Here is a 16,784-nt window from a genome sequence, read left to right as displayed (position 1 = left end):
CTGATACCCATATAAAGACAAATAAATGGATACATTGAACTATTAATCATCCATTCATTAATTGCCTTTATCTGCTTGTTATAACACAAGGTCATGGAGTATGCTCCAACTCAACAAGCAATAGTTGTAAAACAGAAATACAGATATGACATCACAGGGTTAAGTCAAGTAAGACCATTCAAATTTGGGACCCCATTTTGTATTCCCTAGAGCCCACTAATATGTTTCTTGTAAGTGTTTTTGTCCTGTTTTCTAACTTGGCTGAATGTATTAATGCTTTACTGTCTGCCTCGTCTGTCCCACTAAGGCATTAAGTCCATAAGGAACACCAACAGCAGCTGAGACTAAGCTGTGCAGGAGGAGCATCATCTGCAGGCTGAACGGTCAGAATGACTCACGAGCTAAATTATGGACTTCAACGAGGTTGAGCTGGTACTTCTGTCAAAACACACACACACACACACACACACACACACACACACACACACACACACGGAGGAAAAGGAAAATCTTACAAATCCACCCAAGCATGAACCGCTACACACAAACGCATATGTGGATATAGTTGCACAGATTGCTCACCACAGGCACCAACTCACACACGAGCCATTTTATACAAGAGCATAAGTCAGTCAGTCGCTGTCTCTTGGTCGAGGAAGACAGACGTTGAGTGGGTGGTTTACAAACAATCGCTGCAATGCAATCACCGCATTATCGACCCAAGAGACTCCAGAGGAACATGCTGTATTGAGAGCTACATTTATTTGTGCTGTTTGACTACCTGACTGAGAAAATCACTCGGATAAACTGGTTCCTTTGACTTTCACTGGGAGTCCCTGAGGATCAGCTGGATAATTTGCACATGAACCTGTTTTACATCCTCTCCTAATCGCTGCGCTCACCGTTTCCTGTCTCTAAATAATTTCTTCTTCTTCTTCTTGCGACCAAATGTGAACTAAAGGAAGCTGAGGTTAACACTAAGCATGTTAGCAGCATTTTAATTAATCTCCAGAGATTTTAATTTAGCTTGTTTAGACGGGCGAGGACACTTTTAACTAAACATCATTACAGCCGGACTGCTTGAAAAGAGGGATGTTGATTCTCTTCCAAATTAATTGAAGTGTGTTTTGTTAGAAGTGAGAGTGTAAACCAAGCCAACTGCAGGAAACAAAAAATGCAAATTTATGGGTACATGGACAGACTGATAATTCAGTTTTTTTTATTTTTTTTATTTTACATTTGCTGTTAGCGATGACACTGAAAGGTTGAGAACAGTGAAGAGTACATGCTAGAGCTGCAACGACTAGTAAATTAAAGGATATGTCAATCAACAGGAAACATTCAAACAAGCCATCTAAAAATGTATAATTTGTTTTTCAAGCAAAAAGGCCACGAATTAACTGGTTTCAACGTATACAAATGTTAAATTAGCTGGTCTTCCTCTTGAATATCTTTGGGTTTCGGACTGTTGTTCAGACAATGTTGATTAGTTGCAGCAATAGCTCATTGCACAAGCCATTCACGCTCAGCAAAACGTGTCACTGTAACTGTATCTAAGCCGAGGGGGGTAGCAGTCAGGTCCAATGAGCTGTTCAATGTTGAAATGGTTCACTTTGCAAATGGCCAGTGTGGATCGAAACAAACCAAATGAAAATGCAACCAGTTTACAGTAAAGAGGCATCTTGAGTCTCATCTGTCGGCTTCTGACAAAAGTACCTACAATCCACTGCGCCTCCTATTTAGCTCTCGACCGCTACTGAAGTGCCACTGACTCCCACAGTAATCTGAATCACAGGGTTTATTGTGTGTTTACTTTTGAAATAAACATTAACGGTGATGCAAATGTTGCAGGGATGGTAGGACTCCTTCAGGAGCTCCACTGGCACTCAGTAGCAGACAAACAGCCTCCACACACACTGGTTTAAATCCATCAAAATAGAAAAGAAGTCTCTCTTGTCTGGTCCAATCGAGTCTCACCTTGACAAACTGGCCACAGGGGCTCTGCTTCCCCATTATGATTGAGTGGCTCACACAGAGACACAGCTGGTGGTGTGTGTCCACTGAGAGCGTTTGCAAAGTCCAGAACAACTTAGCTAATCTATGACACTAAAACGGTGCAAAGGCAACAGCACAGCCTGTCGAGTTGTCTTTCTATTAGTCCGTCTATTTATTACCGTCTGTTTTACTGAAATGTCTGTATTTTAATGAGAGCCTGATCCCTGATAATCACTGGAACACAACCAGTAGGTTGCTGGTGACACGTGGCTGGATGCCTCTTCTATTACTGTTGGCAGGTTAGGAAGCTGAGTCATCAATCAGCTGATTGAACCCAGTAATGCATCGCAATCGTTTGAATTGATCCAAAACTGACGGCTTCCACTTGTGATGGTTCATTATGCTTTTATTGAACAAATCTGATCACATGCTGCAGACGACCGTGACAGTAATTATTCTGATTCAGTTGTACTTCATTAATTCATTAACTATTTTTAGATTGTTTTGTTTTGTTTCTGTCAGTGGAAATGGAATAAAATGAAGAGAAGTGAGGCAGAAAACAGAGATCAAAACAATTTACTTTAATCCTGGTTAGTATTAATGAGGCACTTTGACAGAGTTAAAACAGAGTATAAGACTGATGATTAGAACCTGACTTATATTAATGCAATAAACTATACTAAATGCATTTAATAATTAAATGCATTTACAACGCACAAACCCAGAATGTCAATACATTACAGGTTGACAAAATGTGCCTGATCAGACCTTAAATAAATAATGTTGCATCACTCCTTGTACAACAACATCCAATGTAATCCCAGTACGATGAAATAAACGAGGAACATAGTTAAGGAATATATACATTTTTTATAGATGCAAATGACTTTGTTGAACAATTTCTTCTGATTGTTTTTATGTGCATCAAACTGAAGTGTTCTCAACATGGGTTGATAACTAGATCAACACCAATATTTAGTTCTACAGTACAGTCTACTGTAGTTTCTTTCTGTAGCTGTAAACTTACACAATTCACAGTTAAGTCGGGCTGCATACTCTCCTCATTTACACCTTTTTCAGTCCGATAGGTTTAAATTATTTGGCTTTTCTTCATTCATAGTAATAACTCCATTTTTTGCTTCGCATATAGTCTTCTGTCCTCACAGAGTCCTCAGCGGGACTCAAACCTCTGCTGACTGTGATTCCTTTCCTCCCTTGCTGCTCGTGCTTATCGTCCTCTGGGCTTATTCAGTAATTACCATTTAATGTTGAGCAATTTAATGAGTTAGCCTTCACCAAAGGGAGTGGAGTGAGATGATAAATCTTTACCTTAGCTTTTCTTCACATTTCATCATTTGAGTGAATGAGGGTAACGACTCTAAATCTTCCGTCAACTTGCCATGATTTGCAGAAACTTTAAGGGTAAAAGCTGCCTGTCTGTATGCTTGCGTGTGAGTGTGTGTGAGGGTGTGTATGTGTGTTTTTTGGAAGACAATGTGTGTGTGTGTGTGCTATTCTTACCCTAGTCCTGCCAGATCAGACACCAGGTTGCCGAGGGCAGCAGCTGTAGAAAAAGCGAGAAAAGAAAGAGACACGTTTACAAAATGAGTTAGGAAATTGAAGTTTGTATCTACGGCTCTAAAGAGGCACGACCCTGGAGTCATCTGGTAAATTCATTCCCTTCATTATCAATATAAATAAGGCGTGATGTTAGCAAAAAAGATTTGCTGAATAAGAATAGCATAGCAACATTACATGTGCATCGGAAATACTAATAGAGTAGGCATAATATTTAGCCCCATAATTACCAATAAAGCCTCTTATCTAAATATAAAAACACGGAGAGAATATGGGTCAGTAACCACACTGGTTATTTTTTACCATGTTGGGTTTTTGCACAGGACATGATGGACAGCCACAGTGCATTCAAAGCTCATTAAGGAGGCAGATGCATCGCTGAAGCCCACGTCGCTGAGCATAATAACTTCCCATGAATAATCAGAGCAGTGTCGGAGGAGAGGGGGATGAGGGAATGCTGAAATTACTAATGAGCAAATATGTGTCAATATCCATGAGTGGGGAGATGTTGCGTTAAAGAATCTGCTTGTTCTGTTGCATGTACGTTACTGTAGTCGTGGCTCCAAAAGGAAAATAAAGTCTGTGCTGGGCTCAGGAGGTGCTCTCTGTTGTCCGTGACCCTGAGTTCAGAGTATTGCTCTAGCTGTCGCAGCGACACGGACATCCTCAGGGGAATGGAAACGAAGCAGCAGTGCCATTCCTGCTAAGGAACAATCTCCACCCAACTCTGGCAGGAGGTCTTGGCTCTCTTCCTACACACAACCTGTAGTTGTACATCTGAATAAATTACCCACAGACCCTCAGAGAGGAGTTCAGATAAGACTTTAAAGAGCCACAGTTTAATTAGTGAAGCCATAGAGTGTTGTTTGCCGTGTGTCTCAGCAGGCTGAGGACCCTGGCCTTGTTGAAGGACTCGCCTGCCTGCTGGAACAAAGCATCAGCTACAAACAAGCTGCAGGTTTGTCTGTATTTGGCTCCAATCAACCTCTTTAGCCTGTTGCTCTTTGAGACGCTCTTTGGATGACTTTATCACTACTTCAGCGTTCAAGGAGAAGGGCAAGACAGGAGGGGGGAAAATGTGCAAGTCAGCGATATAAAAAAAAAACCTGAGCTGTGTTTTAGAAAGGTAATCTTTTTTTGTGCCAGACTGCATTTGTCAAGCTGTGTGTTTAGTTATTTTCATGTCTGACAAATGTTGCATCACTGTAACGGTATTTTTGCCAAACTATATAATTAACTGTCTGGCTGCAGCACACACTGTATATTCTCTCTATAATATGATGGCTGATACTTTAGAGTAATGACATCTTCTATTACATGGAGGTACTGTATGTCCTCAATGTGACACACACACACTTGAAATGTACTTTCATAAACTTTGTCGGCTGTCTGCCATTAGCTCGCTGTTCTCCCTGCTGCTCACTGTCTGCATTAGATCAAGTCCATCTCCACAGGGTGCTGAGAGGTGCAATCCAAAGATGTTGCCAACTATGTAACAGACACTTACTTACAACATTCGAAGCCTTGTACTTCGCCCATCACTTTCACTAATTAGAAAAAAGAAAGAGGGACTCGCAAGGGAGAGTAAACTAGGTTTGGGCATAAGTGAGAGAATACAACATACTTTATATTCCCTTCCCTGTTCTTCTGTTTCTTTGATCACATGCATACGTTTTGATGGATATCTCCATCTTTCACAGACACTTTCTAAAACTTCCTGGACCTGCAGCAAAATCAGAGATACTGTCAGCATGTGTACTATCCACCGACATCTATTTGTGGATCAATGCTCTGTGAAACAATGTGAAACCACAAATGGGAGACTGTGGTGATGTCTTGTTGTTGTCTCTTGCTTTTACCTGCTGGGCTCACTCACTCACCAGCTGTAGGTCATGATGATAGCTGAATATGAGCAACACCTATCTATAGCCGGAGGCTTTCTACAGCAACAATAACACACACCTACACGTACCTGTCCATACACAAGTGTCATCACCCAAAGGTCGGTGTGTATTTGATGTATGTGTGCCCACAAGTGTGTTTGTATGCAGTTGCAGCTATGGAGAGGCTTAAGGTAAGGCAGGTGAGTGTGGAAATCGGTCTTAACAAACAAGTAAACCAGAGATCTGGAGGCATTTATACAGTCTGTTATGTTAATGCAGGATGTTATTAAAAGCTGTATTAAAATCATAATGATGCAATATAAACATGTTAAACTAAAAATGTTCCAACTAGTTGCAATTTGTAATGAAGTGTTTTTTTTACATTTTTATCTCTGTTTCAAGTACGATAAACCAATTCAGCAGTAAACCACCATCGAGTGGTGCAGCGTCCACCTTCATTGAGCCAGCTGAGCCACATTTGCCTCCTATAGAACATGTGTGACTGGTGGACTTGACTGCAGGCTTGACACTAGCATTGCATCACTCTGAAATGGGCTAGATAACTGCAGCATCTTGATTTGCACACTCCCACATGTCCCAAATGTAGCAGGAACAAGAAACACTACCACTGCTGTGAAAAAGGAGTCTGAGTGATAGAAACTAGGCTGTGCTTGAGGAAGTACAGACTCTCTTTCTGTTTTTAGTCTTTATGTAGCTGCGCTCAAGCTGCTAGTTTCCTGCAAATCATTTATTTAATGGGGATTTTTGCAGCTAGAGCTCGCTGTCAGATCTCTTAGTAGAGATAACAGGCTCTAGCTGTCAAACTAGCTGAAAAATGAACTTCACATTTTCTGGCTGAGTTTGCAACCTGATAACACTGTCGCTAAATCCCACCAGGCCTGGAATTGCTCTCTTGGCTTAATCATAATCCCAATCATCCATTCATTGTAGAAGTTTCAAAAGAAAATGAACAAATACACATTTTTTAAACTGAATTTCTAATCTACAAGAGCAGGATCAAGTCAAAAACGTGTTTGATACAATAAGCACCTCAAGTAAAGATTCAAATACCTCCTCCCTACGGTGGAGGCATCGCTCCTTGCTTTAGTCTGCACTGGTCAAGTTTTCCACATCTCTCCAGTATAAAACAGGCTTCAGGCTTCTCCTCCTCTGCTCTGCGACAGCATCAGCTTTGACTTCTCTTTGTCTTTCAGACAGATCAGTTTACTGAGACAACTTGATCTTTAAAAGCTTGAGCCAAAAGCAACCAAAGCTCACTGTTGCCACAAAAGAAGCAGAAGGGGAAGGCAGAGTAGATGTGGGAATGCCAGCTGACCTTAAACTCAATATTGTTTTTGTACCCCATAGACAAAAACAAAGGAAGAAATAAACTGGGATTTGGCTAGGTTCATTAGCATGACTCCAATGCTGACTGAGTGATGGCGGTGGTTATGATTTGCCAGCAGTTTTACATAATGGTTGTTTCTTTCATCACCATTAAGTATGTAAAATGGTGAGAGTCCTTCTGCTTCAGTAGTATCTCCTCTTCTTAAAGCTCCGGTCTGCATTCACATGCAGTGATATGTGACATAACCTCAGAGTCTCTCCCAGATGCGCTGAATAGAAACAAGTGATAACATTAAAATGCGCCTCTTTGAGCTTAATGGATATTACACTCATTCAACCTGCTCGTGAACAGCATTATCATACATCTCTCTCTCTGATTCCTTTCTCTAATGTTATCCCACTTTCTTTTTTGGATTAGTGTCACAGCAGTGTTCAAATTGTGACTTCATCATTAAAGCTTCATTATCAGGCTGGCTATTCTGTCAACACTGAAATTGAAAATGCCTCCTTCCATCGTTGTTTTAAGGAGTTGGAGTCCGCTGTGATTTGGAACACCGTCACTCTAACGAGGAAGCAGACAGGGAGTGTGACTTGCAGTCTGGATGGCAAAATGTATATGTGAACCTAAACCAAGTCTACAGTAATCGTGCGTTTGTGTCAAATCTAGATTTGCTTCAAATTTTTTTTACCTAAATCTGGCTGTAATGTGAGCAATTCAATTAGAAATTTAACTGGACTGATTATGTCTGCAAATATACTAGAAAGCAAACCAGATGGATTATTAAAAGGCGTGTTTAGAGAACCGATCAAAGTTGGCTTTGCAGCAAGCAACATGTATGTTTCTCTTGTTGTCAGTGCAGGTTTAACTTTGTATAAAATACAACCATTCATGACTATAAATGACATTCAACGAGATAAAAATCAAGGATGTTTTCAAAAGCTAAGATAAGAACAGAATAGTGAAAATACAATGCTTCATTGCCCCTCCAGAACAAAAACCATGCAACAGAAAAAACATCTCTCTACCTCGCACTCGTGCTTTTGAAAGCCTTCTGGACTGTCTGAGCAGAGAACTTTATTGATTCAAACATATAAATATTTGTTATTAGATACTAAGTTACATTAGGAGCATGAGATTCTCTTACCAGCCATAGTTGAAATGCCGAGGATCACGCCGATGGATAACTCAATATGTGTGCCCTGCGAGAAACACACACACACACACACACACACACACACACACACACACACACACACACACACACACACACACACACACACACACGTTCATTTGTAAGACAGGAAAGCTTTCAATTTATTTCCGTCATTCTATAATACAAACCATCAGTGCAAGCTAATGTATGACATGAAATGCATTTGTTCACATGTTCTTTCTCAATTATATTCAGAGAGGAATACAGATGTTACTTATCTAATTGAGGCTAACTTCGTTATCATAAGAGGATAATTTATGGTCCATGACAACAGTACGCTTTTTTTTTTAAATATATCTCTAGTATTGACAACTTCCCTGGTTTAATGTCTAATAACATTGGCTATAGGTCTCTCTTCTCTTTACTTTTTAACTTCAAAGGTATTTTCCAAAATGGTTGCTTTAGCCTTTAGCTAAAAATAAGTACTTTTATTGGAAGCTTCCATCGGCCATTTTCTGGAAGCTTTTAGTCTTTCAGTTTATGGTTTCCTGGCTTTAGTGCAGAGCTCTTATGGAAATCAGCCAGAGGTCTTCAGGCAGGATGCATCACTTTATCTTGCAGACATTTACACTCACTTCCATTAAAAAGAAACATTTTATCAAATGCACATTTCACAGGCAAATCAAATCAAGCCCAAAAATGCGATTACTTATTGATTTGAATTTTCATACTTTTGCAGTCTACTTTATGAAGAGAAAAGGCAAAAAAATCGATATAGTGTTTATAATATACACATATTCTTACTTTACATTTCATTATACTCAATTTATTGTTTGTTTATTCTCTTTTGTTTATTTTATTATATTTTTTCACTGTCAATTTGTTGTTCCATCTCTTTGTAGAGGCCTCCAAGAACTCACTGTATCTGTGTTAAAAAAACCTGCAGTGAAGGCACTCTTTTGTTGTTGAAAAAACGTACTGCTCTTCATTCTCCGAGCAGATTGTTCCACTGGGTTTAGATTTAATTATTTGATCAACTTCACAAAGACTTAATGAAGAGTGGGTATAGCTTGTGGCAGGACAATTATAAAAAAATGTATCAGATGTTAAAAGACAAATGAGAAAAGTAAGGACTCTGAGAAACAGAGACGAGGAACAGACTGCCAAGCAATGACTGAGAGAAAACAGGAAATATACAGAGATGTAAATACAGCAGCAGCAAACAAAAAAAACATTTCTTCTTCTTCCTCTCGCCGATGTTTCCATCCAAAGAAAGCTTCCTACAGTAACTCATTCTTTGTGCACAGGTTCCCCCTGTGGAAATCAAACTCCCAACACTGAGTAAATCTTTACACCCACTGAGCTGCAGCGGAACACATGACGCCGACAGACTTACAGCGACAATCATGATGCAGTTGTCCAGGAATCCAAATCCAACGAATGGGATTGCATTGTGCAGCAGAACTGTAAAATAACACAGAAAACAGAAAGTATGCAGATTGTGTTTATGTCTTCTTTAACGAATAACATAATTGAGCCTTGGGGACAGAATTAACACAAAGAAGATACAATAACATTATATCACTGGACACAAAATGCTTCTGTGCTGAAAAGAAAATGAAAAATATACAGCGCCTGTTGGGAGATGCTCGTAATAAACTTGTATTCATTAATGTTTTTAATATGTTGCAATTACAGATTGAACTGTGGAAGAATATTACAAAAACAGCTGCAGTGTGCAGATTTAATCCATAATCATTATACGTGTGATAGAAAATTAATTATTAACCCCCGGATGTTATTTAGAGTGGGTAAGTCATCATATCTGGTTTCTGTTGCATGGTCATTAGTAGCATTGGCCACCACACAGACCAGCAACAAAACAATAAAGTCCTTTTTCTAAACTGGAATGGCTTTTATCTTTGAAATAAAAAAACCTTGACCTTTTGTGCAAATAGTCATAAATATCAAGCAGCTCCACTTCCAGACCAAACAGGCTATCAGAATGTACACATTCCTACATGCACAAATAGGTGTTTTGTGTGTGTAGATGAGATATAACGTCTAATATACAGCTGGTGGAGTGAAAGTGAATTTTAAATGTCACCCACCGCCCCAGGGAGGTTGAGCCTATTCTAGTGGAGTGTCTAGTCTGACTTGTTCAAGTCTAGTTCAAGTCAAGTGATTTGCAGAAAGGTGTTGGCTTCGAGCGTAATCGCTGCTGAATACCAGTCACTTCTTTTCTCAAGGTCTCGTTCTGCTGCAGCTCTCCTTCATTGCCCATGAAGCATTTTCAATCTTGCTGCTTAAGCTCACAAATCCCCTATCATATATTCATATCTTAAACACAGACTATCATAATGTAACACCAGGGGGCAACTTTCATTGAATTTCGAAGAGCACTGCATCTCTCGATGGCGAGACCTGACACTTCTCTGCAGAGAAGACAAAGTAGAACCTGAGAGTGAAGTCTTCTCTGTGCAGAGAAATTAGACCTTTTGCCTCTTGGCTCGCTCTAGTATCCTTTAGTATAAAGAATCATTGAATATACAATTTAGTGACAACAGGTCACGTGACTGCGTTTTAAAACATCCAGCGGAGATTTGGTAGCTGACCATGAACTGAACTTCAAACTAGCCACACAGCTTTGATGACGACAGCTATCACCAAGGTCTCAACATTCTAATTTTCCAATGAGAACCTCTTATCTCCCCCGGACTCCTCTGGCTATAGCAGTTCCAGTTACTGCACTTTTTGATGTACTTGGGAATAAATTATGTAAAGCTGTTTAGGGAAGATTTTTCAGTGTTAGTGCAGAACTTGTTACCACGTAAGATAACCTATAACAGAAGTTTTATGGGATTTTTCAAATTTATTTTAGTCAACTGAAGATCTTGACCCTGATGATTTTACCCTCCGGCCACACTTTGCTCATGTGGTCTAGATATCCTGCCTTGCCAGAGGTCCGCTCCCTGTGCTCTCCTGTTTAACAATTCGATCACATCACATCCAACCTGCTGCACCTAATCTTATTTAATGGCAAAGGAAAATTCAGAGCTCTAGAGATTAAAGTCTAAAAACTGCAGAGGCACTCCTCCAACTTCAGAATAAGTTTATACCAATATACGTTTTCAAAAGGTATGTGAATTAAAAACAACAGTCATCTTTTTTTTGATCCGGTGTGACAAATGAGACCAGAGTTGAGACAATTTCATCGGCAAACTTCAGCTCCAAATAGCATTCACACAACAGATTACAGCAGTTTACTTCATGGTTTTTAGGTCTGAGTGTTATGACTAAAGGTCGAATGGATCTGTCTTTAAAGTTATGAAAAGACACTTTTTCCAAAGAAGTCATCGACACTCGAAGCAGGAGAAAAGCAAAGCAACAATACACACAACACTAATTTGCTGTCTCGAGGAAAATCACCTGACAGCCGGCTTAGTTGATGTTTCTTTTTAAAGTTTCACTCGGCTGTGTTGTCTTTGTTGTAGAGCCAAAGCCAGAAAAACAGCATTTCAGCACCAGAGAAGCGCCGAGCTTTAGAGGGGAGATTTCTCACATGACGTCTCTGTTTTTTGCTAGCAGTGGAATATCTTTTTGTCAAACAAAAGGTTGATATGAACTACATTGGGTTTAACCAGCTTTTCCAACCTCTCAGCAGGAGGAGAGGAATCTGAGGTCATGTCAGTAACTGAGCAGCGCAGTGTGAAGTATGCCTGCATCAGCTTTTAGCTGAGTGTGTGGAGGTGGATTACATATGTGTGAGTGTCATGATAAATCATCTGCAACACATTCTATAAATGATTACCAACTTACACCAAATACAAAGAGCTTCACATTGCAAGTCAAATTCATTTTCGGTATCATGGCCGGAAGTAAATATCTAAATTGGTTATCTTCCTTTGTGCGTGTCTTTTTCCCCCTCTCTGCTATAACTTGTGTAGTTTTCTTTTTTCTGCATCTTTACATGTTTCTTTTTTTGAGTATTTATTGACCCAAGCAAGACTTTGAGTGGAAGCAAATGGGGATCTTATGAACCATAAACATGGCTCAATAAATATACTATATAAAGGTCCATTAGCTGTCCAGACAGTGCATATTACTGTGCAGCAGGTGGAGTCTGTTTACAGTCAGGAGTTCATATCTGGACTGTTCTTTAACAGTATGTGTGTGTTTGTGTTGTCCTCTGCTAACCGTGGCCCAGCATAATGGAGCAGCTAAATATTGTGTGCTTTGTGTCATAAAGTGACAGGGCCATCATTTTGCAGCTTGTCATCTTCTCTCATCGTCATTTGTCTCACTTAAACCATGTTCTGTTACTGATATTCCCAGGTACCAATTAGTTTGGGACATCAGGGGCCATAGCTAATCCCATATCTGTTCAACATATAACCCTAATAGCCAGAGCATTTCCTTTTCTTTGGGGAGACCGTGGAAACAAAGTACGAACCACAATAACCTGCTCATTAATAAAGACTGATCTTCATTAATCTTCCTGGTTAATTGACGGTTAAATGAGGGATGTCAATCCAGGCGGTAATGCTACAAGATTAATCATCATTTCTCACATTGGTGTACTCCTTCAATCAGCCCTCTACACGAACAAAAATGGTAAAATAAACATAAAGAGTCATTCGAAAACATCCACCAGGATGAGGAAAAAAACAAAACTGCTTACCATATCTTAACTCTGCTCTAGTAGGTGGTGCAACTTCCAGCTGCCCTGAAAAAGAAGAGAAGAAGAAGAAGAATGTATTATAAAGCATCTGCATCTCCTGTGGCCTGTTTTTCTATGGGGGGGCAGGATAAATGTCAGACAGTTCTTAAATGGCAAGGCCTATCAGTCAAGTCCTTTCAGACACAAGGGGAAAGAGTAGCAAGAGGGGAGAGAGAGACATTTTACATTTTAGCAATGTGTCAGAGGAGATGAAAGGGAGCGAGGGAGAGGAGCGAAGAGCATCTCCCTCGCTGCCAGACGCAAATGAGGGCAAAAGTGGCATCAGCAAGTGATAATTCTGCTGCCAATCAGGCCTCACAGGAGGCTTGCTGGCACATTGATTATAATTGGTGTGTGTGTGTGTGTGTGTGTGTGTGTGGTGACTGAACAGACACAAAGAGGTCAAAGGTGTGGGCGCTTTGCTTTCTGCCTTCATGTCAAGTGCTGACCTCATCCGACACAAGCTGGATGAAAGTAAAATGACTACTGAGATCCGACCACATTTGTTCTACATTTTGACACTAAAGTTAAAGGAAAAGTGCAAAGTTAAAGAGCTGTAACATCCATCTGTTGTCGAGAGGTCGTAGTGTCGTAAGTGTCACACCGGATGTGCCACATTAACACAACAGTCGATAATTACTTTGGTTATAAGGCTGAAGACAGGGAAGCTAATTTCCTTTGCAGGTTCTGTGAAATTGGATTTGTATTACTGAGGTCAGTGGAAATGTTAGTCCACATAATGAAGTCTGCTCCATCACTTGCAGGTTATTGCACCACTGCAAGTCAAACCAGCGTGGAGCAGATTTCGCCAAACACAATCTGTCTCCAACACCCAGAAACACAAGCGTGCACTGATACACATGCACACTTGCAATCCCCAGGACACTAATCCCACTGAGTTGCTGCAAGTGCAAATGCCAAATATGCTTTCCAAGTCCTGACTCTGGGACTAGGGACCAACTATTTACAATGCCATGTTTTGTGGGGCTTTCTTTCCATCTTAAGGAACTTTTATTTTGTGTTGAATGGTTGGTCCCTGAGCACCAGCGTCTCTTCAGAAAAACCTTTTATTATACTGCAGCAGGAGTCTGACGGTCTGCCCCACTCAGTCCTGGTTCTGGTTCTCCCATGCCTCTCTTCCCTCCAGCAGGTCCAGCAATATCGCCCGGATCTCCAGTTAAACGCTCCACACAGTGGCTTTAACTACATCTTTACATCACAATCACAGGTACATTTACGTTGAAAACTGGCAAAACTATCCACCTTATAATATTAAAACTTAGGCTGGAAAAAATAAATAAATGCAAAGGCCATAAAAACAACAATATCTGCCTCCATCCTATCTGCTGTCCCCACCCATTTCTAATGTCCTTCTCACTTCCTCCTTTCCTTTCAGGACTCAGTGTCGCATTACAAGCTTCACGCTACGGTCTTCAGTTTAACCCTCGTCTCATATTGCTCACAGACAACTGCTCGGCCTTTCCATCAGCAAGAGAGTAAAAGCACTGCTGACACCTTCACAGAGACGCACACAAACGTAAGCTCACCGTCAGTGCTTACACATACACAGCCTCTGCAGCAACGCGTGCATCTTATTTATTTCACAGGTTTTGGGAAAATCCTCTCAGGCACTAAACCATAAACTATCAAACTACAAGACAGGAACAAACTGCCATAGAGGGAGAGTTACCCACAGAAGATGGATGGCTTTGGCAATTAATTACCAGAATATATTTATTTCCATATTAATCATCCACGGGTTGTTCTAGGATTTAATTAAAGACTTTCAATGATCCTCCTGTGCTCATCTGTGAGCCGGCGCCGTCAGTGTACTGCTGCATTAACCACACAGCTGTTCTCACTGAAACTTGACGCTGAATTGTTCTCAGCTGTTTTATGATCTAACCGCCAGGCCAGTGATCATTCTGATACATGTTTCTAATCTGTCCCATCTTGACATGATAGAAAATAATGCGAAACATCATTGTGGCCCAAATCAGAAGCCTGTTCCTGCTACATGTTCAATCACTTAAAAAGAATGAGGCCAAACGAAAACGCAACCGAGTCACCGACTCATCACTGGTCACATGAAAATTCCCATTAACGAGATACAGAATCTCTTGAAGACGTTTCTCTCCCAGCTATATATTACAACTGCGATAGCTGACACGGCTGTCTATTCCCCAAAGAACTCCTCTGGTATCAAGTATTGATTGCATGGTCCCTTTAATACCCCCGAGGCTGCTTTCTCCAAAGAATTCGATTCCGGCAGAAACGAGTGGTGAAAGTATCTAACCACAAGCATGATTAAATACCAAAGCAGCCATGTTTCATTCTTCTCAAACCTTCTCTTCTCTTGTATCCTGCTACTGCAGAATCATTTGCGTTGACAGAATTGTGCTTCTTTTGAAGTGTTGCTGCGGGTTGAATTATATGCCCGCTGGTTTTGTATGCAAATTACATGAATATATAATATCTATGAATAAAAATTCAATATTTTAACTGAAATGATCTACAGTTCCTATTCAGACAGCCAGATGGCATTAACTCTAAAAGGCTCACACTGAGGTGCTCACATCCATCTCCAAACATTTACATCTTTGTGTGGTGGTTGGTTGGCTTTTACCGCAAGAATTCACTTTGCTGTTTTTCTTATTGCTTCCTCAGCTGCTTGCTGCTCAGAAATGTCTGTTTGAGGAATCAAACACTAGCACCCACGTCCTCTTTAGCTGTGATTGTTGTAAGGCGAGGCAAAAGTCACACGTTCCTGTCTTTGTTTTGCCGTGACAAATGGCTCATTCCACACTTTGTCTCTTGGTGCCGACACACCATGAAATTGAAGTGGGAACAGAGTTTCGGAAATTGGAGATAAGTCTGTAAAGGAACTGAGAAGCCAAGTTCTCTCTCAGCAAAACTGTTATATGATATATTGAGGCAATAAGATTTTCTGCAAATTCAGGTGTTGGTGTTACAGTGGTAGAAACTAGAACATTTTCAGGGGCATTTTTCATCACTGTGCAGCAGTACAATGCAGTTTGTGTGCGTGTGTGTGTGTGTTTTGTCTAGCAAATGTAAAATCACTTATTGATTTTTGAGTTGCACTCACACGGAGGAGTGATTCATATGATCAAGAGTGTGGTTTGATACAGCACCGACTGGTGTGTGAAGGGGCATGGTGTGTGAATATAATGCGTTTCAGTATGAATCTATATCATCCGATTATCTGCAGGTTGTGTGTGACCGAGCATGCATGCGTGCGTGTGTGTGTGTGTGTGTGTATGGGTTCAGCAGAACAGGAGCAATAGAAGGCTATAGCAATTCATCAACCGCATTGCACCTTGCTACAGGAAGGAGCAAATTTCACAGCACACAGGATATGGGTCAAGATGTCAGGGACAATTGTTTTTTTGGTGGCAGCACTTTTGGAAAAGTTTGAGGTTGAAATGAATTTGTGCTAGAATGGGTGATTAGATTTTCAAAATAACTAGCAGAAAAAAAATGTAAAAAATGTCAATTTAATAAGCAATCAATCACAAATTTCTGTGTCTAACTGGATTAGATTTTTCTAGTAGTGTAATGTAGTTTAGACAAAATGACTGAGTCCACCTCAAGCTTGTGTAAACGCTCATATTGAGGAAAGACTATTTATTTCTGTTTGTCTGCTGAGCTTTACCAACCCCTCACATACGACTGCTACTGGAGGACACATCACAATTTAAAATACTTTGTCTGCTGAGGGGAAAATAATAAGTATGCTCCAAGTAAATGCAAAATCAGTATATACTGTACATGTGAGAGAAAAATACAAAGCATTGGGGCATAACACCACACAAACTAGAGCCTGAAGTACTTTTTCCCCCCTGGGAGTTCAGTGAACTCTATATGGCAGGTAGACACACACACACACACACACACACACACACACACACAATTCCCCCAGTGCCAATTAAGGAAGCTGTGGAGGCCTGAAACAAAACACATAAAACCGACAACAAATCCTTGAAAATGTCCCCCTGACAAATGGCAAACCACAAGCGACAGCAGTAACAGAGGAAATTTGCCTCACGTCCTCTGCATCTTAAAGTGGGCACCCAGCCAGTAGCAGCA

At 40.5% G+C, this 16,784-nt stretch overlaps 1 protein-coding gene across 1 annotated transcript in view; it reads right to left on the bottom strand.

Moving 5' to 3' along the window:
* LOC116398761 (transmembrane protein 65-like) overlaps positions 1-16,784 on the bottom strand; it is a 29,596-nt gene that overhangs the window by 5,025 nt on the left and 7,787 nt on the right. The window contains exons 3-6 of the mRNA XM_031875348.1: positions 12,639-12,683; positions 9,354-9,421; positions 7,949-8,003; positions 3,517-3,559 (exon numbers count right to left, since the gene is read on the bottom strand). Coding sequence (XP_031731208.1) covers positions 3,517-3,559; positions 7,949-8,003; positions 9,354-9,421; positions 12,639-12,683 — 211 coding nt within the window. The remainder of the gene's footprint in view (positions 1-3,516; positions 3,560-7,948; positions 8,004-9,353; positions 9,422-12,638; positions 12,684-16,784) is intronic.

The sequence above is a fragment of the Anarrhichthys ocellatus genome, unplaced genomic scaffold (assembly GCF_004355925.1).
Source record: "Anarrhichthys ocellatus isolate YVR2014 unplaced genomic scaffold, GSC_Weel_1.0 scaffold89, whole genome shotgun sequence".
Taxonomy (NCBI): domain Eukaryota; kingdom Metazoa; phylum Chordata; class Actinopteri; order Perciformes; family Anarhichadidae; genus Anarrhichthys; species Anarrhichthys ocellatus.
Note: the sequence above shows the minus strand (reverse complement) of the source record. Positions and strands in the feature narration are given on the sequence as shown.